General features: G+C 38.2%; 1 protein-coding gene and 1 long non-coding RNA gene across 4 annotated transcripts; both read right to left on the bottom strand.

Annotated features, from left to right (window-relative positions):
* Window positions 1–199: 199 nt before the first annotated feature.
* maco1b (macoilin 1b) lies at window positions 200–16,628 on the bottom strand. Of its 3 annotated transcripts, none has more exons than XM_048203823.1 (12): window positions 16,325–16,628; window positions 11,140–11,281; window positions 10,613–10,739; window positions 10,067–10,190; window positions 9,583–9,761; window positions 7,372–7,960; window positions 4,909–5,067; window positions 4,636–4,818; window positions 4,149–4,269; window positions 3,855–4,029; window positions 1,742–1,956; window positions 200–1,699 (listed from the first exon to the last, which is right to left on the bottom strand). In XM_048203823.1, exons 1-11 carry the CDS (start codon window positions 16,402–16,404, stop codon window positions 1,754–1,756), a joined length of 2,082 nt encoding a protein of 693 aa, XP_048059780.1. In that variant the 5' UTR covers window positions 16,405–16,628; the 3' UTR covers window positions 200–1,699; window positions 1,742–1,753. The 3 variants fall into 3 exon arrangements, with proteins under 3 accessions (XP_048059780.1, XP_048059781.1, XP_048059782.1); XM_048203824.1 differs by having other exon boundaries at window positions 200–1,679; XM_048203825.1 differs by having other exon boundaries at window positions 200–1,956; window positions 7,372–7,957; window positions 16,325–16,627.
* Window positions 16,629–21,849: 5,221 nt separating this feature from the next.
* Window positions 21,850–23,305, bottom strand: LOC125277610. Its single transcript, XR_007186940.1, has 2 exons — window positions 22,361–23,305; window positions 21,850–22,240 (listed from the first exon to the last, which is right to left on the bottom strand). It is a non-coding gene; the product is annotated as an uncharacterized LOC125277610 (long non-coding RNA).
* Window positions 23,306–26,766: the final 3,461 nt, after the last annotated feature.

The raw sequence follows: 26,766 nt of genomic DNA, 5'->3' as shown, positions 1-26,766 counted from the left end.
ATGCATGTAGAACAATACAACCGTTTCTCATTTTTACTCATTAATTAATCCTTTCCTCAGCTTAAATTAACCCTAATTTTATGGTTAGTTGAATTGATCATGTTTTTCCTTCCCATCACAATTACTTAATATTTTGTGAGCTTTAATGTTGTTCATGCATCATTAACAAACAACAACAAAATCACAAGAGAAACTCAGATGCCAGAAAAAAAATGTTTTATTACTCGAAACCTCACAGAGACCTCACAGAGAGCGCAGCCGAGGAGTGACAGCGGGCAAAGAAAACAAAACAACTGTCTTTACCCCCCCCCCTCTTTCATGTAAACCACTTTACAAACTTTTCCTCCATCACATCATAATTTTAAAAAACACAGACACCAAAAACAACAACCATCTCAGAGCACTACAATACCACACAGGACTGACTGGCTAACCCCGCCCCCCTCCCGCCCATCACTGACCAATCGGAATACTAACACAGTGACCACGTGTCCTTCAGAACTGGCTTCCATTAACACAAATCTGCCGGGTCGGCTCGGGACACTCCCTTCAGCCCGGTAATACTTCACGCTTAGCAGGTGTCTGGATCTGCGACGATGGGATCTTTCCACCAGTCCAACAGGTTTAAAGTCACAATGGCGCCATCAAGTGGCACAACCAAGTATTTCTCTGAAAACAATAAACAAACTATATAATAATAATAATAATAATACAGTCCTCTAGCTTCCGATCATTGGACCAGCCAGTAACCTGATGGATCTGAAACACTTTTCTACTCAGTTGGCACTGGACCACACCAGCTTCCGTCCGATACTGAAAGATGGTCAATACGATAAAGAAACCTGCGTTTTCATACTCTCGCTGAAGTCGACAGTGCAATAGTGCCACGCCGGATAAATAAATAAATGTAAACAAATGACCGAATTCACAAGCGCGGAGCAAGAGTCGTCACGCCGATGGGCTGGTGATCCGTTTGCAAAAGATGTTTGGTTGAGGGGGGGCGAGATCTTTCGGTTCCACCCACGAGGTCCCATATGAAGGCACTGATTATCTGTGGTTGGTGATTACGCCGCTGGACTGTGTTTGTACCACGAGGAAGAACCGAACGGCTCCGGATCCGATCGGAATCGTTTTGCGTCAGAGTCGCGTTGTTTCTGGGACGTTTGTTTTTACGTTGCGTTACATTCTGGTCATATTAGATGGTGACATTCTTGAGTAAAGCTCTTCTTGCCTCTGAAATATGGGGTAGAGCACCTGGGACGACGGATCTCGCACCTGCCCCGCTTCACCCCCCTCCAAAAATAGTAAAAATCAAGGCCGAAATCCGGGAGGCCGGTCTCTGAATGGACTGAGGGAAGATACTCACCGACTTCTGTGAGGTTTCTAGACATTTACAAGAGAAAAGAAACGGCAGTTTCCTACTCGACGTGTGATGTCCCTTAAAAGTCTTCTTTTTTGTCTTTTGTATTTTTACTACAACAAATACAGTCACACAATACGATATCCTTCTGACCAGGCAAGAAGCTGTAGTAAGAGAAGACGAAAAACCAAAACGAAAAAGCAATTTGAGCCACAGACATGCCAAAGATGAATCTGAATCTGGGCCTATGGAGGAAAAAAACAACCAGAGAAGACCGTGTGTGTGTGTGTGTGTGTGTGTGTGTGTGTGTGTGTGTGTGTGTGTGTGTGTGTGTGTGTGTGTGTGTGTGTGTGTGTGTGTGTGTGTGTGTGTGTGTGTGTGGGAAACGAGCATTCATTTTTTCATGGGCTGGTAAACGGAGGCGTTGGGGTCCAGTCCGGACGGGCTGGTGTCCATGAACTTGGAGGAGTAGTGGGGCGTGACGGGGGTCATGCTGCCCGTGTCTGAGGAATACACCACACTGGGCATGACGGCCATCACCTCGGCTATCTTCTGCTTCAGGTCTTTAATCTCCTGGTCTTTCTGCAGAATCTGACCTAAAACGACACAAAAACAGACGGGAACAACTTTTAGTGCTTTTCCATGTTTGGGAATTACCTTTTCTATAAACACACAAACTACCTTTTTGAAGTGCTCACCGTTTATTTGATCAAAATACAGTAAAGACAGTGAAATATTATTACAATTTAAAATAACTGTGTTCTGTGTGAATATATTTAGGGTCCAAGTAATCGTTGGCATTCTTCTTCTTCCGCTCGAGTCTACGGTCGCCCACAGAACCGCTTGCAGGAAAGTTGTGTAATTCAGCACACAGAAAGAGGACAGTCTGAACTGATATCACAGCAGATCTGGAGTCTCTAACTCAATCGCTCTAGCGCCACCAACTGGTCTGGAGATATGAAAAATCCAAACGGTTTGTACAAAAATCATTAAAGTGGTTTCGTGTAATTCGGGGAGTCATGCCGAGTCAAAAGATATACAATTTTCCCTTATCGGCACATTGGCGTATGTTTACGAAACTCAGTATGCAGGTGCGGTCACAAAATATTGTAATTACTGTAACTATGAGATTCTGGCTTGTAAAAAGTGTTTGTAAGCTGGGAGTTTTCTGAAAGCTCCAACGTGTACCACCTGACCACTGCAGATTCATTTAGGCGTTGATCGTGGTGCCATAGAAATGCATAATTCCACATAAAACGGCTCCAAATATAACGTCACATGTTGTTATCTCCAGTTAACGGTACATAAGCGATGGCGTGAAAGCTGCAGATGTCTTCGGCACCATGCCCTGAGGGTACTCCAAAAGTTTTGGGGCAGCGCCACCTTGTGGTCAAAAGTTATAATAATTTACAAAAATGCTAATAACTTTTGACCTAATTAAGCTATTGTAATGAAACTGGACTCAATAGATTCCGTGGGTCATGCCGAGAACATATATACATTTCTTATTATTACCAATGTTAAAAACACTTGTGCTGCTTCATATTTTTGTGGAAACTGATGCTTTTTTTTTTTCAGGACTCTTGATGAACAAAGTTCAGAAGAACAGCATTTATTATAGAAATCTCGTCACTTTTGATTAATTCAGTGTGTTAAACTGACCCCAGATTTCTGAACGGTACTATAGTTCTTCTGAAATTGAAATCCTTACAAGAAATTTCATAAAAAGGTTAAAGGTCCCATTTTTCGTGGTTTTTTGAAGCTTTGATTGTGTTTATAGTGTGCAAAACAGTATTTTTCACATAATTTACTTATCTGTATACCGCTGTTTCCACTGTCATAAAAACGGGCTGATGACTTCCTTGTTCTATGAAGTCCCTCCTTCAGAAATACGTAACGAGTTCTGATTGTGCCAGCGGTTCCTGTGTTGTGATTCGACAGCTCTGAGCGCACCGTGCCCGGAAAGGTCACGCCTCTTACCATAACGTGGAGATGCACGCGCTCAGTGTTATTGTAAACATGTCTTTAATTTTACCCTATCAATTTGAGCCGGAATCAGACCCGGTGATTGGACTGCGGGATGAAAATAACAGCGTTTCAACGACATGGTGACAAACACACTCTACAAACGCAACTCTTGTGTATTCCTGTGGGCGGAGGTTAGTCAAAAAACTGTTTTAGTGACGTCATTAAAGAAGGAAGTAGAGGGATGTAGTCCAAACTGGACGTTCGATGTAGGCGGCTTCTGTTAAATAAAATATCTCGCTTGGCATTGAACTTTGAGCTTTAAAATTTTACAGATTTTATTTATACTCTAACAACAACATTACACACTAACTAAAGTTGGAAACATGGGATCACAAAGAACGGGACCTTTAAAGGGTTTGAATGACAAGTGGCTGAGTGAATGATGACGATTTTCATTTCCAACTGTTCTTCAGCTGCTAAATAAGTGGTACCCAAATTATCTGGACAAAAGTGTGGCGATGCAAACCTTGTGCGATCTCCAGCTGTCTCTTAGCGTCTCCGAGGGCAGAGAAGAGGTCCAGCTTAATTCGGGTCTCAGCACTGAGGCTGTTTTCCAGGTGCTGGGTCTTATCCTGCATGGCTGACAGCGCTGACATCAGAACCTCTGTGTCCTTCTCGCTCTCCTTATATTTATGTAGTTCCTAGACAGACATGACCAGAGGAGACGGCATTTAATGTATTTTTGTACTTTTTCTGCATTTACAGAAGAATCTGATTTTTAACGAGATTTAGAGCAAATATAACATGAGAATCTCCTCACTTGAACTTTGAGCTCCAGCTCTCTGATTTGATCCTCTTTCACCTTGATGTCAAGTGTGAGTTTCTTACACTCCGTCTCCAACTCAGAAATCCTCCTCCTCAGAGACTCTGTGCACTCACCCCTGACACACACACACACACACACACACACACACACACACACACACACACACGCACGCGTCAGTTCACATACAACAAAAGGGTTAAATATCCTGCAGTTGTATAGAAAGGGAAAAAGGAGAATCATGGGAGAAACAGACAGAATGGATGATGATGGCAAAGCTATAAAAACAGTCAGAAAAAAGGTATGAAATCTGTTATGTACACTATAGTTCAAGATTTTTTTTAAAAGTATTAATTTCTTTACTAAAAAAACATTACAGACTCCAAACTTGTGAACAGTAGTGTATAATGAAACAGAAAGGAGAACAGAACACACGAGGGTAGCATATATAACGGAACGGATGTTATGGAATGATGGGAAGCACCTGGTTGCAGCAGCGAGAGCGACAGCACGGGCCGCCGTGGCCTCCTCCAGCTTCTTGCGTTTCTTTTCCTCTGCTAACAGTTTCTCTGCTGCAGCACGAGCGTCCTGTTCTGCCTTCAGACGCTTCTCCAGCTGCCCCACTGTCTGCTTGTCCTTCTGCTTCGCCTGCACAGCGTTGTGAAGTCTGAACACACACACACACACACACGAGAGCTTGCGTTAATACAGGTCTCTGCACTCTCGTACGGAGCGAACTCAAGAAGGGATGTCTCACTTGTTTTGCAGCAGTTCGTTCTCCTGACGCAGCTGACCGAGCTCGGAGCGTATGCTGCGTTCAGAGCTGCCCAGAGAGCCCAGCTGACTGCGCAGATCCTGTTCGGTCTGTCTGCTCGCCTGCAGATCTGCCTTCAGCTTCTTAACGTCCTGCTCCAGCCTATCACACACACACACTTACAATAAACACCAATCACAGAAAAGGCCTGCATGTCACTAGGCTACCTACCTAGATCCCAAAGCATAATATTCATATACATGATGTCTAAGAAGGCAAGTAGATGATATAAAGTAATTATTGTGAGGTAGTTGGTGGAATCTTTCTTCCTCATGATACGATTCAAAAACGATTCTTGAGCTACAACTGTTTTTATTAATTTGTTTAATTAGACTTAAAATGTGACATTTATCTGTACTTAATTAAATTGCAAATAGCTTCAAAACAGAAAAGCAAATATTATCTAATAGGCTTAACCCATTAAGACACAACGTACTGCGTTTACATTAATTAAGCATCATAAAAGCAAGTGCCTTTAACCACTTACACTCTTCACGAAGTGCACATGATCTTCTGAAAGCAGCCGTCTGTCAGAAAGCGAGTTTCATTTATTGAAATAGGCTCACTGCGTTCCAAACGGCATAAATTATGCCTTCGTAGAGCATTTAATTTACTGGAAACACTGGAATATCAGCAGGCGAGGCCGACATCAAGCAAAGCGCGTTTCTCACAACGCTTATATCCAATGAAATAAAGGCTGGAAGACTATTTTATGGTGTGTGTATATGTGTGGAGGTGAAAGCAAACAGACTACGGCTGTTTCTAAAGCACAAATAATGCCATCGCACATCTGCGGTTAAAAACTCAAAATCGAGTCTGAAATTGTCCAGAATCGATGCAAAGGAATTGTTTTTTTCTCCCGCCCCTAGTATTTTCCCCAGATTTGGGGTGTTAGGCAGTCAGCAACTTCTGTTGAAGTGGTCCGTAACCTAAAACGTGACAAAGCAGAAAGTACGTCCATCTGCATACTTTTTCAACAGTCGCAAAGAAAGTTATTAATCTCTTACAAAAACAAAAGTCACTTTTAGACCAAGCAGCTGTTGGTCAGTGCAGCAAATTCATGTGAACAACTCGAACCCGGTGCAAAGTTTGCATTGGGAAATCTTTCACCCTCAAGCAGGGCTCCAGACTGCGACTAAATGGTGGCATTTTGCAATCTTTCTCTTCTGCCGGCGCGACTGAATTTTGTTAGAGGTCACACTGGTGCACCACCACGTCGTCCAACTGATAAGAGCTGCCATTTCTGATGACTAGGGCTGGGTAAAAAATATAGATTTCTCAATTTTAATCGATTCTCATTTTTATGAACCGATATTGATTCTTAAATCCCAAGAATCGATTAGTCTAGTCTGTTTTCAGTTGATGAATGAGCAGAATATGTAGCGCCTCCCATCCAATAAATCGCAATAATCTTTGTTACTTTTGATATGAAGCAAAGTCTCAGATTTCAAATGACGTCCATTTTATTATGAGATTCAATATGAATGGCGCTGTTTAATGTGGCGTGACAGATCGCTTTAGCGCCTCAGTTAAAGAGAAGCATGTGATCATCCTCCCCTCCGCTTTAATACCAGTTACAGCGAAATAAACATGAACATCTGAAGGTATGTTAAAATATACAGTACAACTTACTGAAATCCGTATCATGTCTCGTGTAATCGCTCAATCAGTGCTTCAACCTCGGAAAGACTCAATAAAACAGCTTCAATGTCACGTGACGTCACATTTACCTCAGGAAAACATATTCAGTGACCATAAACTCATTAGTCAGATAGAAAAGTGCTCTAGAAAGATAAATATAGCTATGCACCGTTACATATTCATTATAATCTTTAATGTTCTTCAATATTTAATGCATGTTTGAATAAATCAGGCGCAATTTAAATGTTTATATTTCAAAAAAATTAATTGGAGTAGAAATATGATTATGTCATTCTAAACTTTATAATAAAAACATCATTGAGTGTAATTTAAGTGTTTGTATATAAATAAGTTAATTTAACCTTCAGTATTATTATAGTAGCACCAGCTGACTCTCATGTGTAGTTTACAGCATTAGTGGATTCTTTTCCTCTAGAAAATTTGCCATGTGCTGAAACTGAAATACTACATCCAAAATAATTGATATCGAATCAAATTGAAATCGAATTGTGAAAACCGTGTCAATACCCAGCCCTACTGTTGCGTTTGAGAAACATCAAACTGCAAACGAAAGCGGAAGGAAATCACGGTGCAGTGTGAAGCTCCACCAGCTCCGAGCAGAACAGGGTTACTCACGGGACGGTCTTGATCACTCCACAGCGCTGGGAGATCCAGTGAGAAAGCGTTTGAATTCGCCGCAGAATTAATAATCAGATCAGAATTCTCTGTAATAAACCAGATTGGATCAAACAGCGCCGGTCTAACCTGACGAGCGCCTCGGGTTTGCTCAGCTGATTGTTGGGAATGCAGTTTTCCACAGGGTCTCTGTGCGACGTCGCGTTCTTCCCTCCTCCACACTTCTGTTTTCTGTCCCCCTTACTCGAGGAAGAGGACGAAGGCCCGGAGGAAGACGGCACGCTGCCGTTGGCTGTTCCGTGTCCCCGGGGCGAGGAGCTCCCTCCTCCTCCTCCTCCTCCTCCTCCGCTGGCATTTTTGTAATTTTTGTTGGAGTTGGAGGAGGATGAAGAGGAGGAGGATGAAGAGTGTTCATCTTTCAGCAGATTCTCAGTGCTGCCCAGCAGATCTGAGCTGCTCAGTCTCTTACTGTTCACGTGGTTCTCCATGTACTCCATCTCCTGAGCTTTACTGTCTACTGACGGTAAGATGCTGCTGCTGGTGCTGCTGTGATGGTTCTGGTTGTGGTTGTGTTGCTTTTTGGACTCGTTCTTGCCTCGTTCTTTCTCTCTGTATTCCAGCTCTGGTAACGTGTTGGACGAGGGCTTTTTACTGCCCGCCGAGCCGTTCTGTGCCACGGCTGGAGAGTCTACATCTTGAATGCCTTTAGATGCTGCTGCTTTTGAAAGAGAAAGAATAGTTTATTCCCAAACAGAAAGATCTGTCAATATATACACTCATGTCACTGTGAACAATTTCATAATCTTCTCACAGCTCTGTTCAAAGATTAGTTCACCCAAAAATGACATTTCTGTCATTAATTACTCTCCCTCATGTCGTTCCACACCCGTAAGACCTTCGTTCATCTTCAGAACACAAATTAAGATATTTTTGATGAAATCTAAGAGTTTTTTTTTGTCATGAAGAGACAAGAATACTTTTTGTGTGCAAAAACAAAACAAAAATAATGACTTTATTCAACAATCTCTTCTCTTCCGTCATTATCTTACGCAGGTGATGCAGTAACAGTGAAGCTTCAGTGTTTACGTCAGAATGCCGGCTCAGTATTGGCTGAAACTGATCACGTGATCAGCATGACACATGCATGTGATGCTGACGCAGGAGTTGGCCAATAATGAGTTGACATTCAGACGTAGACCCTGGAAGCGCTGGACGTAAACAACGTATGAGAACGACACAGAAGAGAAGAGACTGTTGAATAAAGTGGATATTTTTGTTTTGTTTTTGCACACAAAAAGTATTCTCGTCTCTTCATAACATTAAGGTTGAACCACTGCAGTCACATGACTGTTTTAACCATGTCTTTAGTACCTTTCTGGACCTCTCAGATTTCATCAAAAATATCTTAATTTGTGTTCTGAAGATGAACGAAGGTCTTACGGGTGTGGAACGACATGAGGGAGAGTAATTAATGACGGAAATGTCATTTTTGTGTGAACTAACCCTTTCATCTTTTAGTAATATAATGGTATTTAATTTATTTTCATGACCTTATATAAGTTTGCAGTGATTATTTTTACTGTCAGAGTAAATAAATATATAAACACTGTAATGTCATATACAAATTTATTATAAAAAGAAACAGTAGTAAAATTTTATGAAATTTTAATATAATTTATCTTTTAAAATGTAATCAAATAAAAATGTAACTTCCTTTTTACACTTTAACACTTTATTATAGGGTCTTTTAACAAGTTGCAGTTATTAGCTTGAATATGACTAGAATACCGGCTGTTTATTAGAAGTTATTAAGCGGTTAATAATGCCTTATTCTACATAATCCCACCCCACACCTAACGTAACAACTACCTTACTAACTATTAATAAGCAGTAAATTAGGATTTTATTGAGGGAAAAGTTGTAGTTCATAGTGAATACATGTTCCCTATACTGAAGCGTTTTTGGGGGGCTGCACAACAGCTGAAATGTTTAAATTAAAACATGGATGAAAATTTGTGTAATATTCCATAAAAATAGTGTTTGAAAATGTATATATGTATTATTCCATATAAAATGTGCTAAATTCTTTCTTTTTTTTGACTGGTTCAGAGAATCCATCCACGTTTCCGCACTTCAGGAATCTCTACATTACATATTTACCCTGTTGAAGAGAGTTAGCGTGGGCTATTAATAGATGTGTCATAATGTAAGACAGGTATGCAGTTAATCGGGTCTATTAATACACCTCAATAAGGTCTCTGTGTGGCCGCTGAACACATACAGCAGTGGTGTCAGCTGTGCACCAGTATCACACATATCCTACACAAAACCAGTGCTTACCCTCCTCTGCTTCCCTCTCTTGTCTCTGTATGAGCTGTTGTTCTGGAGGAAGTGCCTGCTGCAGCAGCTGCATGTAAAATTCGTTCTCTTTCTGCACTTCTTTCTGTTTCCGCAAACGCATCTTATAACTTACATAACTCTTAAAACCAAAGCCCAGCGTCACCACCGGGTACCCGATACTGTGGACACAAAAACAAACAGGACATTTGATTAGAATTGTTGGGGTAAAAAGCATCAGAGCAAAGATTTAAGACACATTTAAGGAGTGACACTTGCTACGGTCCAAAGTAACCCGTTCTGCACTTTAATGGAAATCAGAATCACTTCAAATGTTGCAGGATTATTACTGTGCATTACTATGATTAAATATCATTTTTAAGTTCATGAAGAGCTAAACAACAGTAAAAACACAACTGACACTTTCTGAAATGGATTTGAGGACACTGCACTCATAAGAAACTTGGGATTGTGGAAAATGACGTACCAGTGCGCTGCAAACGGGCGACACAAGTCCACGTGGAAGTGCTTCAAATCTTTAAATCTGATAGCTGCCTCAATATAAACAAAAAGTATCCAAAGCGACACAGTGGGGAGGCAGACCCCTCGCTCTGTAGAGACGAGAGAACAGAACGGTCATGTGCTTCAACACTTCAGCTGACAAACATCAACCACACACATTAATCTAAACAAACCCACAACGATCCAGATCTAGATCCAGAGCTGCTCAGAAATAACCAAGCTTACAGCTGCAAGGTCAAGAAGTGTGTGTGTGTGAATAAACCATGCTATGACCTCATGAGGTTCATCAATGGATGCGTGCACAAGAAGTTTTGTGTCCAAACTGAGGTAGCAGCTGTAAAAGAGTTTAACGCATCGTGTCTACAACAAACCAGACGGACGTTGTGGCTTGAGGTTGTCTATTACAGAAATGTCATGAATGTTCTTTAACCACAGACCAATCAGCTGTAAGCTTGATGTTAGAACATTTAAACGAAACATAGCAGGGTGAACATGTGACATGAACTCTTACCTGTGTGCCAGACGTACTGTACCCACACATACGTGCTGGCTGCAAAGAACAGCCACTGCACTGGGATGAACAGCAGACATATAATATCTGATGTGAACGCCACACACACAAAAAACACTGAGAAAGCCTGAAACACACAGAGAGATGAGTCAGATCATCACATGACATGTTACAGTCCTGCTGCGAGACATCATATAAACAACCCTAAATAATATGCAGTTTTCATGATTAAGAGATACAAACAATAACATGTGTTTTAATGTGGCCAAATCTCTTAATCTCAGATAAAACAGAGTAACTGCAGTTTATGTCCCTCAGAAAATCAATGGTGTTTTTGATCTGATTTGCAGCTTATAAGCAGTACAAATCACCCTGCACAACAGAAAACTGTTGCTAAACATCAGATGTTTTTGTTAGGACGACATGAGGGCGAGCAATTGATTCATTTATTTATTTATTCCCATAATCTGTGTGAAAGGCTCGTCTCGCGCACACACACACACACACACACACACACACACACTCACCAGGCCCTGGTATCTGAAGGAGTCGTAAACACTGCGAATGAAAAGCCAGAAAGGCCAGAGGTACTCGAAGCGGAACTCCAGCACGAAGTCTGCCAGCAGCACCAGCGCCCAGACCACCAGAAACTTCAGGTACAGGAACGTACTGAGACACACAGAACACAAACACTCAATCACACATCTCCACCCGACACGTGGCCTTGAGAGGCAACTCCATCATGAGCTCCGGCAGTAAATCCAACACAATGAACCATGGGTAGGTGGGGGAGGACGTAATCACTGTTTGGCTTTCTCCAACGCAGCGTGTAGTGAATGAAGTGGATTATGTTTTATGTGGGGATGAGAAGCGAAAACCATCTCCAGATGTAGAAGACGAGGCGTCATTACACCTCAGCAAAATATTCAATATTCATATTAGACCAGTGACATTATATTAAAGAGTCAGTTCACCCACAAATGAAAATAATGTCATTTATTACTCACCCTCATGTCGTTCCACACTCGTAAGACCTTCATTCATCTTCAGAACACAAATTAAGATATTTTTGATGAAATCCGATGCATTCACAGCAATGACATTTCCTCTCTCAAGATCCATTAATGTACTAAAAACATATTTAAATCAGGTCATGTGAGTACAGTGGTTCAATATCAATATTATAAAGCCACGAGAATATTTTTGGTGCGCCAAAAAAACTAAATAACGACTTATTTAGTGATGGCCGATTTCAAAACACTGCTTCAGGAAGCTTCGGAGCGTTGTGAATCTTTTGTGTCCAATCATGATTCGGACTGCGTGTCAAACTGCTGAAATCACGTGACTTTGGCGCTCCGAACCACTGATTCGACACACTGATTCATAACGCTCCAAATCTTCCTGAAGCAGTGTTTTGAAATCGGCCATCACTAAATAAGTCGTTATTTTGTTTTTTTGGGGCACCAAAAATATTCTCGTGGCTTTATAATATTAATATTGAACCACTGTACTCACATGACCTCATTTAAATATGTTTTTAGTACATTAATGGATCTTGAGAGAGGAAATGTCATTGCTGGCTATGCAGGCCTCACTGAGCCATCGGATTTCATCAAAAATATCTTAATTTGTGTTCTGAAGATGAACAAAGGTCTTACGGGTGTGGAACGACATGACGGTGAGTAATAAATGACAGAATTTTCATTTTTCGGTGAACTAACCCTTTAAGCAAAATTGTGAATATCATGATTTTAATGTGCTTTTTTATTGGCCCTCTGACCATTCCTTGTCTCACAAACATCATAATAATAATAATAATAATAATAATAATAATTTTATACATGCACACATAAAATACAGCGATGTGTATAAAATGCTCAAAAATATAAAGCATAAAAAATAAGAATGATCTAACAAATCTTCAGAACTGTTAGTGTTGGTAAGTTCAATTAATTTCCATGAAATTCGTCACACACTTCAAAACAAATGAGAATATTGAATACTGCAGCTCTTCTGTCTGAAATGATTATGATTCATCTAAAACATCTTCATATTTCTCTGCTGAAGACACTGCTATAGTGTTGTGATGACAGAGATAAGTGTGTTAATGCAAGGTAAAGGTAAGAATAAGCGGTCACTGGACCGGTGGATCAGGGCTGATGACATACTCGAGGAAAGCGACAGCGCGTGTCAGGTGACAGAAGAACACAGCTGGTACAGACGCTTCACAGATCATCAAAGGATGGATCCAAAACAAACTTCATATGCAACACTGAGAGTCGACGACAAGAGGCTTACTCGACCAGAACTTTATTAGTCCGTTAGTCGCAAACTCCACAGGAAGTGGCGATGTCATTCAGTCTGTGAGGGACGGACCGTTAACGACGGGTCCTTGTGGTAAATTTACAGTATGAAATCCAAACGTTCGCCTATCCGCTTGTTAAGTCGTGACATAAGGGACGCCGTTTCCGGGTCCAAGCCTCGACTCGAATGCCATCGACGGCCGTTTATGAGTGCTATTTATTGGGATTTTTCCCTGATAACAGCGGAAACAACTTAAAAATACTCCATCAGTTTTGGTCATATAGATAAGTTAGAAACATAGTTAGAAACTGTAAAGTACTGTCTTTTACTTGTGTAAACTCACAATAACAAGAAAACGAAAAAAAAAAAGTATAAAATAAAGAAAACAAAGTTGTACTTGTAAACAAACCAATTCAAATTGAAAACAAATACTCTGTTTATGTAACCCTTATGAAAGGTACATTTCTCTCTATCGGCACATTACTATACTGAGTCAACTAACACTGTAGTGTGACTATATAGGTCGCATTAATATATATATATATATATATATATATATATATATATATATATATATACACAGTACAGTCCAAAAGTTTGGAACCACTAAGATTTTTAATGTTTTTAAAAGAAGTTTCGTCTGCTCACCAAGGCTACATTTATTTAATTAAAAATACAGTAAAAAACTGTAATATTGTGAAATATTATTACAATTTAAAATAACTGTGTACTATTTAAATATATTTGACAAAGTAATTTATTCCTGTGATGCAAAGCTGAATTTTCAGCATCGTTACTCCAGTCTTCAGTGTCACATGATCCTTCAGAAATCATTCTAATATGCTGATCTGCTGCTCAATAAACATTTATGATTATTTTCAATGTTGAAAACAGTTGTGTACTTTTTTTTTCAGGATTCCTTGATGAATAGAAAGTTCAAAAGAACAGCATTTATCTGAAATACAAAGCTTCTGTAGCATTATACACTACCGTTCAAAAGTTTGGGGTCAGTAAGAATTTTTATTTTTTTGAAAAGAAATTAAAGAAATGAATACTTTTATTCAGCAAGGATGCATTAAATCAAAGTAAAGACATTTATAATGTTACAAAAGATTAGATTTCAGATAAACACTGTTCTTTTGAACTTTCTATTCATCAAATAATCCTGAAAAAAAATATTGTACACAAATATTTTGTACAATTGTACACATTAAATGTTTCTTGAGCAGCAGATCATCATATTAGAATGATTTCTGAAGGATCATGTGACACTGAAGACTGGAGTAATGATGTTGAAAATTCAGCTTTGATCACAGGAATAAATTACTTTGTCAAATATATTTAAATAGAAAACAGTTATTTTAAATTGTAATAATATTTCACAATATTACTGTTTTTTACTGTATTTTTAATTAAATAAATGTAGCCTTGGTGAGCAGACGAAAGTTCTTTTAAAAACATTAAAAATCTTAGTGGTTCCAAACTTTTGGACTGTACTGTATATATATATAATTACTGGCTTGTATTTTTTAAACTCAGTATCATTAAAATTATTAAAATTTAAATAAGAAAATAAATCAGTTTTAAAAAGCATTTTCGATTTCGGTTTTCAGCCAAGTGCATCCAGAATTTTCATTCTGGCGCATCCCTAATATTACCTGCTTCAAACACGGTCCTAAAAAAATATGTGCACAAATATTGCTGTTTATGAATGCATTGTTATTTTAGTGCATGAAAACGATCAAATATAATTATTCCTCATGTTATTTACATTAAAATTGTGTGGAAAACACGCCTTAGATTATTTTTTATCTAGCTTGTTATGGTATTTTACTTCTGGCATGAATCTCCTCAGCTTTATTGACTGTTTGGTTGAAACTATGGTTTCATTGTTTGAAGAAAATCACCACTTCAAACAGTTTCAGAGCACATTAATATCCGAAACGTAATTATCTGTGAATTCCTGCCATCTAGTGCACTTTACTGACATCTTGCTTTACACATTTGATAGGGATGCACGATATATCGCCACCATATCGGTATCGGCCGATATATGTTCATTATTAATGTTATCGCTATCGGCCCGATAAGAAAATTTGACCAATATATTAAAGTCGATAAATAATGGATTATTTCCTTCAAAAGTGCACTGTTCACCCTGAATTGTTTGAAATATGATTGAAAATCACTTCAAAAAGGAAAATACAGTAAGTGCAACATGTGCAGCGCAAATCTGTCATATAAGCTACAAAATATTATAATGAGAACATTTATTTTATATTTTTTCATAATAGTGTGTTTGGGACATGGCTTTTAATAGTGAGACTTTTGTTTTTTTAATCAGGCTCTCAAAAATTAATAAAAAAAAATTGATTTAGATTTTATCAGCCAATGTATTGGTTATCGGCTTACAAATATAAAGAATTATATAATATATTTTATACATTTTCATATAGATGCATCCCTAACGTTTGAAAATGAGTCTTATGACCTGATGACACCTGTAAACACTCCATGCATAAAGATTAAAACTATTAAATGAGAGGTTATGGCAAATGATAATATATGAAACACAATCAGATGCTCCTGACCAACCTTACGACCAACAAACTACAGCTTTCAAGAATGAATTAAAGGTGCAAAAAATGAAATATATCGGGTTTTATAATGAATATTATCCTCACAAAAGAATCACGATGTTTCCTCCTGATAATGGCAGTGAAAGTGATGGTGTCAGTCCATAACATCCTCTTTTTGTGTTTCACAGGATTGAACATAATTCCTGACAGAAAAGAAAATTACTGTAATTTCTGGCACATATAAAGATTTCTTACACGAAATGAAGTAAGAAAGGAAGGAGATTTGTTGTTGTAGTCGGTGAATTATCAGGGAAATTATAAAAACTGCCGTTCTCCACAACTGAGGAAAAATAGAGCCAACTTACTGAGCTTTTCTTCTCAGCCATTTACAAAAACTGCATCTTTATTTGAATAAACTTCACGCTTTCTGTGGCACTTTTACATCAGAGATCTGCTAATTAAACGACGCTTGTTGTTTCGAGATAAAGATCGATCAAACACACACTAACTATTAATAACACACATTATATCAATAACACACACTAATACTGTCGCGTCAATCTTCTGATGATTGACAGCTACTGACTCTAACGGTCACCGGTGGGTTTCGCGGGTTTCTTTCTTTTGAAGCGCATCGCTGTGATGATGTGATGATGAGGCCTAACGGCAGTTATTCACTCCTGCGGAAACGGCTCTATCAGTGACGGTAACGTTAGCTCGGTTCGGCTGAACGATTGACGGTCTCTCTGAGGACATAATCAAGGCGAAATCTGTGTCTTTCCTGCAGCTAGGGAATGATAACGGTTCCCTCGTGAGGTCTGACTCGTACCTGCCGTAGATCCCCTCGGTGATTCGGTTCCGTTTTAAGGGCCGTCGGAGCTTGCTGCAGTCCGCATTGCGCCGCTTCATCCTCGCCCCCTTAAATCGGGCTCTTTAATACGTACAGCAGTGTAGTCCAGGGCTGTGTCTTATTCGGTGGGGAAACATTGGCGGTCCCGCAGAGAAATATACCGCGGTGGTTGTTGTTTTTTTTCAGCTGGAAACAAAGAAATAAATAAAAAGACTGAGTGGAAGACCCTCCTCCTTCTCTCGCGCAGACGCACAGACACGGGCCTAGACAGATGTGACTGACAGGCCGACGAGCCAATAAGAATCGCGCCTGTCGGCTGTCATTTTGAATGACATGATGAATAGCCAATAAGCAGCGGTCTGTTTTGTCGCGGTACCAAAGAAAGGGAAATGGGGCGGCTGACATGTTTTCTTCGCCCGACCAGTCGCTCTGTTTGTGGACAAATCAGGTAGTGCTCGCTGACCAATGGGAAGGGTCCAGGCGGGACTCTCCGTGCGCTTTTTGCGTATGATACGTCAGAGATGCGCATTCATCATAAACGTACTTTACGTCAATGACGTGAACAAAGCCCACAAACAAGCTAATTATATAATACACTATTAATTTAATGATCAATATTTTGCGTAATGATCACTTATTTATATATGCAGTATGCAAAATGCATTTTAATTGAATTGAGACTGACTGTATCTATATTTTAAAAATATATATTTAAAAAATTAATTTACTACTGAAATTAAAGGATCATCACAGAAGAGAAGTCATTTTATGTGTGAATAGCATTTTAATGTATTTTGAATAAATTAACAGATTTATTCAAAAACAGTCATGTGACTGATCCAGACGGAATGATGAGTAATTAATGATCAAATTCATAGTCACATGACTTGCTTCATCAATGCATTTCTGTAACGTCCAATAGATTTTTGATTTATGTTTCTCTCAACATTTTTCATCTGTAAGACCCTCGTCATTTTCCTAATTTAGCCCCTGATGATGGTTTAGACCTTTTTTCTTATCTGTAATTTCAATAGATTTTAGAACAATTCTTCTAAATCAAGAAGGAAACGTGATTATTCTACGTGTTATTGATTTATTTATTAAACTTGTGCAGTTATAATGAGAACATTTGATCCAAACTCATATCAGCCGAGCTCTTCCATGTTGACGGTGTCAGTTCACAGCCGTACGCAGGGGTCAGGGGTCACAGCAGGAGCTATAGGACACAGCCCAGCTTTATACAAACCAAATAGTTTATTTGAGTCCAGCAATCAAGTGAGCTTTCTCCAAACAATGTCTAGATGAGATGTGAAGTGAAGCATGAAGGAAACTCCAGAGATCTGAGGCGTGTGATCTGACCCCAGATCAGCTGTGAGAGCGATGGCGCCCTCGTGTGGAGAACAGGAGCACAGCAGGAGAAGAGTCTTCCAGAGGGGTGTAGAAAGAGTCCAGTGATGTTATAGTGTGACTGATTTAATTGGCATTTAAAAAAAACATTCTGAGTGATTATATAGATGTAATATATAAATAAGAATAGTAATAATATAGAATGTGATATCTGCATTTACTTACAGGTTTACAAAATCTGTACAAATTGACAAATAAAGTTTTTAATAGTGTAAAAACAAAAAATAATGGAGATATACATTTTGAAGTTTTATTAAGTGTTAACAATGAGATTATGTGGTTTTTATAATCAATTAACACTGCTTCTGTCATTTTTTACAAGATGGACAAAGTTTGTCACCAAAAAATTTGTCATTTGGTTTCACCAAAATTTCAGTTTTACCGAATGATGATATTTTCAATCAATGCTAACAGGCTGATATCTATCAAAATGACAATCAAACATTTTATATTTAGCAAAAGTTTTTAAAATATTCCAACATTTTCCATGTTTTATAGCGGTTGTACCGAATGACCTGATGTTTCGGGACATGCGTATGATCAAGAGAAAACATGAATTTATCAAATAGTTAAGAGAGAGTTAGTTACTTTGCTTCACGACCATGTGGTCGTTTGCAGGTGTCTGAATGATGTCACATCCTGTCACATGATACTGACCACATGACTCGATCCAAAATGGTCCTTTATATCAGTCCCTGCGTTCCATTCGGAAGGGCTCATCCCTATGCCCTAACCCTTGAGAGGGTTTACCCTCCGGAGTGAGAGCTTCGAAGGGATGAAGGGTGTAGGGGTAAAAAAAACTGTTCTTTTGGAACGCACTTCAGCGTCATCTTAACGAGACAATCAAGGAGGATAAATTGTGCAAGCTGCGCCTTTTGTTTAACGTTATTATTTATTTATTTATTTTAGGTTTACCGCATGTAGGCTATATTGTATCTATGTATTTGAAACATTTGAATGGACTGATAAATGAACTGTAAAGTATTTTTTTTTTAAGTACAATGTCATTTTGACCATAATAATGTACCAAATCTAACTCGTTTAAATATTACAGTAGTACAGAAAAATATTATACATACCTTTATAGTTAAAATCGAACTCCTAACCTCCTGTACCCATTCTGTGACGTCAAACAACTTCCCTGTGCAAAGGATCATGGGGGCCCGAAGTGTCCATCAGTTGTTCCCTTCGAAATCCTTCATTCCGAAGGGCCCTTTGAAGTGGTTAGTTTTGAGCACTTTGGTTTGGAACGACCCTTCAATATGGCGGCCATGATTATTTTCACTCCGAAGTGCCCTTCGGAGGGCGATATATCCCGTTTGGAACGCACCGAGTTACTCCGAATGACATCAATGAAATTAGTTTTTCCGGACATTCTTTCTCATAACAAAGCAACGACTTCTACACATAATTTTAATATAATGTTGATATATGATGTTATAAAATCATGCCGGAATAAAAAATATATACATTTATTAAATTTTCAGATATTTTAATCACAAATGACCTTTTGACACTTCAAAATCTTTAAAATACCTTTATATGAGGCAAAATATAATTAAAACCTTTTGGATTCAATAAAAGAGATCTAGTTGTATATGACAAATTAACATTAGAGATTGTACAGAAGCTGAAATCTACAGGTGATGCTAATACACACTAAATACACACAGTCACGCAATGCTGATGTTGTTAACATTAACAATTTGAGAACAAAGTATAACAGTAATAATAATTTGTGTAATAATAAAGTGATCGTTAGATTTAATCACCATTAGCAGCGTGATTTATTGTAATGCTTTTTCCCTCAGTTGGTCAGAGCAAAAGTGGCAGACATGTTACTTGCTTGTTCAGATGATATTTTCCGGTGAAAAGTCTTATTTTGATCATACTTCTGTGATTCTGAAGTTCAGGATCCACACTGACAGCAAGCATTAGATTCATCCGCGCTGACGAGCCGTGCCGATACACAACCCACGTAACCATAATAATTCCACAAATAACTGCAGGTGTCAAACAGAGATGGCGACAAAGAGGCAAAACTTACGAACTGCAGCTTTAACCAGAATTTACACACAACTCTGTTAAAAACATGTTTTTCAAAGCTTATTGGAGTATGTTTTACAAAAAAAAAATATATATATATATATATATATATATATACTATTTCAATCTGTTCAGTCACATTTAATTCAATACATTACTTGCAGGCTGTTAGTAATTATTTGTGAAATTTCTAGCAATTTCTGAATGAAAATTGCTTCATAGTAAATCCTAAACCAAATTATTTTTAGTGAAATATTCATGGGTCAAACACAGCTTTGAATTGTTGTAGTTTTTCAGTACATCAGAACGGGTCCTGTTTAATTTGTTTGTTTAAAATGAAATATACATTTTTAGCATGATTTACAGAAGACACACACTAGTGTAACAATCTTGTCAGGGATATTTACAACAACAAATCTATTTATGCCATATTAAAGACTAATTACTTTTACCCCAAATGCTAATTACTTGTAATTTTACATGTTTAAACTTTCCCACTGTCCTTTTCACCATTTGTCAGCGAGAATGTTTTACTCATTGAAAATGTAATATGCTCACTTCTTCTTTTATATATTTCAATACACACAGGTCAGAATAAGTGTGTTGTTTCAGTTTTTACATAAATATAAGTTTTACACTGAATGACAATGGAACATTATTTCACCCACATTTTGACATTTTATTCTCTCAAAACTTATTTGAACTTTACTTGCATTTAAAGTGCTTTCTGTGAATAAAATCACATTTCTATTGATGTGTTCTTCTAAATGTCTTTGACCCATAATCATATTCCCATCTTCAGTCCATGATTCAAAAATAATGGATTTGTTTAAAAAAAAAAAAAAAAAAAAAATATATATATATATATATATATTGGTAACACTTTATTTTAGGGTCTTTTAACAAGTTGCTTATTAGCTTGAATATGACTAGAATAGTGTCCTTTTATTAGTACTTATTAATCTCATATTAATGCCTTATTCTACATTCTTAATCCCACCCAATACCTGAACTTAATAATAATAAGCAGTAAATTAGGAGTTTATTGAGGGAAAAGTCATAGTTCATAGTGAATATGTGTTCCCTATACTAAAGTGTTACCAAAAAAATTATATTTTTTATTGTCAACAAAGAAAAACATATATTTAACAAATGTGCTGATTAACCCTTCAATAAACCAGTGTTGAGATGAGAAAGAGCTACTATCACGTCAGGGGAAACTAACACTGATCTGACTGCGTCGACGGGTCATTATGATGTCCGTACAGGTTTTGGACAGTCATGTTAGGAAAGTCAACTCCAGATTTCCAAGGAATTGATCCTGAGTCATTTGCTGGGAACAAGAGATAAGACATGCCTGCGGTTTGAGCGTGGGAGTCAGTGCATCATTTACATTCGTCAGATCAGCAGCGGCCTGAACACTCATATCCAACACACTATCGCTGGGTTAAAAACAACCCAAGTTGGGTTGAAAATGGACAAACCCATCGATCGGGTTAAATGTTTGATCAAGGTTTTTTTATTTAACTCAACTATTGTTTAAAAATGACTGTATGTCTGTCTTAAAATGAACCCAAAGTATGTTGGAAATGAAAAATCAGACACATAATTACTAGAGGAACAATAATAATCAAAAGGTGAACATTTATTAAATCATTGAACTTACTAATAAATGTCAAAATAATAAACTTATTAATAAATGTTCATTTATTAAACATATTACATAGTTTGGGTTTATTTTAAACAAGCGATATAGTAATTTTTAAACAATAGTTGAGTTAAATAAAACAGGTTGGACAAACATTTAACCCAATCGCTGGGTTTGTCCATTTTCAACCCAACTTGGGTTGTTTGATCATAAGATGAATACAGTATCTGTATATAGATACATATAGTACTACAGTAAGTCCTGTGGTGATATCTACAGCTGTCCTGCATTCACGGATCACGGAAGTATCGGACAGACTTTGTTCGTCTGATAAGCACACCCAGAGTCTGATAAAAGTAGTATTTATATGCACTGAAACGTAAAAAAAAACACAGGAAGGTGGTTTGAATGAATTTGTAAACATTTATTGGAAGAACGACACAAAAGAAATCATATCTCAGATTGTAACTCATCTTGTGACATTGTATCTTGTTTAATCAGGTTTGTCACAAGTTACTTCTTAGAATGACAGAATACCATGTACATCTGAAGTGTTTTCAATGAGCAGAAGTTGAACACAGTGCCAGAAGAACTGAGTCCATAGATGAACTCTATATGAACACCATCTATGGAATTCAGTTCTCAGGGCCGAGCGCTCCGAACACACTTCATCAGTCTACTGTTTAGAAGAAATGCTGTTTATTTCTACGCTGATTCCCAAACCCAAGAGTCTTCAGAGCTCCAGACCTTTGATACACTTTTGCTTTCTTTGAACACGAGAATCACGAATTCATCTGTGAAGGCCAAAGGGTTGGTGACGTAACTCAGCTCAGGTTTTGTCTCAATGTTATCTCCATCACATATTTGTTTAATGTTTGATCATTACTGAACTGAAAGCATTGAACTTCATGTACCTGCCACACCTGAGGACTTTCAGGAAACTGTCTCTTCCCAATAATCGGCTCTGAACCAGTCGAACTGCCCTGATGGGTGCACCGTTGGAAACCCCCTCTGAAGTACCAGAAATATCACTTATTTTCCTGTTCTCTCATGATGCCACATTATAAAACTACATGTGTGTAGTGATGAGAAATCACATGACAACACAATCATGATCTTTATAATTTTATAGAGCCAGTGAAACATTTATATTTCTCTCCCAAAATACATCCAATACTTATCTGATAAGGAGAAAATCAGGCTTATCCCAGCTGGTCAGGATCACATCTCTCCTTCTATGGATCAAGCTGTTGCTTTAAAATCCACAATCCTCGTTTGTCCCCAGAAACTCACACGTAAAGCCAGAGATGAGCGACTTCTGAATATATGACTTCTGATTTCTCTCAGCTTAAATATCTCTCTCTCTCTCTCTCTCTGTGTCCCTCTCACACTCACTCCCTCATGCTCTCTCAGACCGTAAGCCTGCAATCACTTCCCAGTAAGAAGGAAGCAGTGGGAGGGAATCTCCCGCCCCCTCATAATGAATCAATACAAAGCGCTTCTGAGGAAAAACATCTCACTGGTTCAGCCCTCAGTTCCCATAAAACAAAAAAGGGAAAAAGGGAGACGGAGAGAAAAAAAAGGCTTGTCAGAGGAGGAACCAGGAATTCCCCTTATTGCAAAAGAGCAGTTTCATGACAAAAGCCGTGACTGAGCAGAGACGTACGTGTTTCCATGAAGGAAATGTAAATGGCACATGTGCAAAGTCATGTTTACATATACTGAAATCTAAGACAAAAATAGTTGAAAAGTTGTCATGTGGAATTTTCTGCTGATTGATACATGTATATTGCATCACGATGAGGTGTGGTGTCAAACCATGAATACAGTTGTTCCACTCCCCGCACTGCTTCCATCTGTCGCTTACTGTAAAATGAAGTCATTGTCGTTTCACACCCTCCTTACTGAAACACACTTTCATTAAGGGCTCGCGACTTAAACCTGCGCAGATGTGATGGTTGTTTTTCATTATTTTCATTTTGTATCTGAAGGAAACATCAGCTCACTTACTAATATTATGATGGAAATAGTTTATTTATGGTGGAATGAGGATTATTTGCGTATAGCGGTAACCTGCGCACGGTTAGTTCATCCAAAAACAACAATTCTGTCATCATTTACTCACCTTCATGTTGTTCCAAACCTCTTTCTTCTGTGGAACATTAAAGAAGATCTTTAGAAAAATGTTTTTCTTGTTCATACAATGTTGTTTTGGGCATTATTCTGTTGTGTTCCACGGAGGAAACGTCTGTGTTGCATCACTTCAGCTGATGACATGGAAAATATAAAGTATTTTTTTCTAAAATACATATGATATGATATAATAATAAATGTTATTATATTTTATTATTATTGCATGCTAGCTTAGCTTATATTATTTAGGCATGTTTTTGCTTCCAATATAATTACATGTTTCAAATGAATGATGTTTGTGTGTACTTGTGGTTGTGTTTCCAGTTTGCCTTATTTTGCAATACATAGTCATTCATTTTATATTTCAAGTATGTTGTTTGTGCACTTAATGTAATAAACATCATACAATAGTTTTTTTACTATAAATACCTATTTAAGTTATAACAAAGACTATAGAAGTCACTCGTATTTTTTTGAATGGGAGAAAGTGCAATGCGCAATATGGCGGAATAAGTCCCGCCTTCTAAATAAGAGCCAATCGCCGATTGGTAAAGTCACGCGTCACTGCAGCTTCGGTTCCTATAGAAACAGTCAGACGCGCGCCTCCGAAATTAGACACAAGCGGGTTGTTTATCATGTCCGCGGGTTGAATCGACCCCAAATAATGTGATATTTAGCCCTTGAATGTGAATTTTACCAGGGAAGCCCCGCCAAAAACGCGGATTTTACCCCCCGGAACACGATTTTTACTGTTGAAATATGTTGGTCAAAATCGTACATTTATACACAAACTGAGCAGCAAATGCAACTTTCGGACGCCATCTTTATTTTTCTAGCTCAACTGTCACAGAATGGAAAGCACAGGATTGTGGGATATCAAAGGCAGCTAAGGATACATATGCTTCCTTCAAAAATCGATCAGATGAAGGTATCTCAGGAAACAGGAAGTGAAGCTAACATTGGATTCGGATGTGCCTTTTTGCCTTCCTACCTTGAAATGTGTCCTCAGAAGGCAGCATTTTACAGTTTTCGGACGCAGCCCACGATTACAAATTTTGATCAGGCATTACCGCCTGGGTCCTAAAGGAGACCTGATTCCTGAGGGGGCCTGATTTCTCACGACACCGGTACGCAAGGAAAACTGGCGGTATGCTAAAAATAAAAATAGAGAAGTGTGTACCGGCCCACAACAAGCACTGCCTCGCTGTGAGATAATCCATTCAAACTCTTTGCAAATAATATTTTATTTAAAAATACGCACACATTCTTTGTATGTCTAATATGTAAAAAATGTAATTATGTAGTTATGAATGACATCAACATTTAAATGATAACATATTTTAAATTCAAAATGGCGAAATTACATTTAAAAAGAGTTGTTGCTGTGCGTCGTTACACGTTTCCATCGTAAAACAGTTGTCAAATATTAAATCTTATCACGCATGCTTTCTCGCGTTGGAATTCACATTGGTCTTCAGTGAATAGTAAGCCCCGCCTTCTTTTATCTGATTGGTTATCATTTTGACATTGACGAGCACTGTTAGACCGCTGAAAAATGTAACTTTTTAACTGTGTGTGATCCTGACAACAAACAGAGTGGTGCGTAATGGCATTAAATATCAAATATTATGGGAACTATGGTGATACGGCCCTGGTAGTGATACTAACCCTAACCTAAACCTCAACTTAACCCTTCAGAACTGTTCTGGGGAAGTGCATTGAAAGCGCAGTAAAATAAAGTGCAATCAAACCTTTTTTCCCCTAATCTAACACACGCTAAGAAGGAGTACGGATAGGGTCAAACCATCCATGTGCAATGAGTTGAAAGCCGACGGCCACAATAAGGGAATCTACTTTCAGAGCAAATTCTTTCTGCTGGTGGGATAAGTTGCAATTGACATTTTGCACAGACTTCAGAAACAGACCTGGCTTTCATGCTGCTGTTTGAACACAGGGGAAATTGGCTGCAAAGGTCACTGAGCCCATTTCCTCTCCCCCTCGCTCACAGAGACGCAGACCTTTACAGCACCCACTGCTTTACCTGCACCCTACTTTAACAGTGTGTGTGTGTGTGTGTGTGTGTGTGTTCGGGTCAAGGTTATCTGAGGTCAGTGCTCCACGTCTTTTGCAGTCTTTGGTGTGATGACACCTTCCCAAAAACTGATGTCACAGTTGAGATGCATGACTAAGAAGAAAGCGATGATTAGCAGAAGTGGACCTTGCCTTTATTTCCTGTAAACCGCTTGTGCAAAATCAGTATGGTTAATGCGGTAGCAGAAATTCTGGTTATTGCTGCCTTTTTTAAACTTACTAGTGGTCAGCCCATAGAAGAACTTATATGAACATCCTCTTTATGAGCGTCACCATCTCTAGTGCCATTCACAGCAAGAAAATGAATGGTGTAAATGTGTCAGTTTACTTTATTTACTCATTTAATTCTTAATATTTTGAGCATTCTCTATTTTCACAATGAACGTACTTATTTTTGACAACTTTCCAGTTGCACAGCATGATTTGGAAATGCCAGTGTCTCAATCCTTGTGTGTCCTTACGGACATTTTTGTCTTTTTCAGTTTTGTTTTTTTGATGATTTCACCTGTGTTAATGCCTACTGCATAACATTTGGCACAGGTGTGTATTTTCATTGGAATTTTATTATTTCACCCCCATTTCCTTTAAGAAATCTGTTTTACACAAGTAACACAAGTATTTCCTCTCAGGACCTTTTTGACAAAAATGTCCCCATTAAAACTGCAATTTTTAATCACAGGGCCATTTAACTATAAAATGATGCAGTCTTTGTTAATAGGCTTTCATTCTGTTGGCTTCAAAATTAAAATGTTTACTATTTTTTACCAGATGGTGCCATTTTCTCAGGTTTGGCTTATAAAGTAAATACTCGCTTTATTCCTGTTTTCTGCTTCTGCATATTATAGAGTCAAACGGATGAATTATGCAGCTATAATTGTGTGTGTGTGTGTGTGGTTTATATGTGTGGTTTAAAAGAATTGTGTGTGTGTGTAATATTTGAGAGACTCAAATATATTATATATTATATTATATTTGAAAACTCTCTGGCATCTAATGGTGAATATGTGGTACTGCGTCCAAACAAGATCTGACTGAAAGCTCATTTTTTGAGGTATCCTCAAATTCTGAACACAACTTATTTAGATTTATGGCTTTG

The sequence above is a fragment of the Megalobrama amblycephala genome, linkage group LG10 (assembly GCF_018812025.1).
Source record: "Megalobrama amblycephala isolate DHTTF-2021 linkage group LG10, ASM1881202v1, whole genome shotgun sequence".
Classification (NCBI taxonomy): domain Eukaryota; kingdom Metazoa; phylum Chordata; class Actinopteri; order Cypriniformes; family Xenocyprididae; genus Megalobrama; species Megalobrama amblycephala.
The sequence above is the reverse complement of the archived record's forward strand: the minus strand, read 5'-3'. Positions and strand labels throughout refer to the sequence as shown.

Coding starts and splice junctions, on each gene's coding strand:
- maco1b (XM_048203823.1), bottom strand. CDS start 16,404: ATGAAGCGGCGCAATGCGGACTGCAGCAAGCTCCGACGGCCCTTAAAA. Junction 10,740..11,139: donor CCTTCAGATACCAGGGCCTG/GTGAGTGTGTGT, acceptor TGTGTGTTTCAG/GCTTTCTCAGTGTTTTTTGT. Junction 4,270..4,635: donor GCTCTCGCTGCTGCAACCAG/GTGCTTCCCATC, acceptor TGTGTGTGTCAG/GGGTGAGTGCACAGAGTCTC.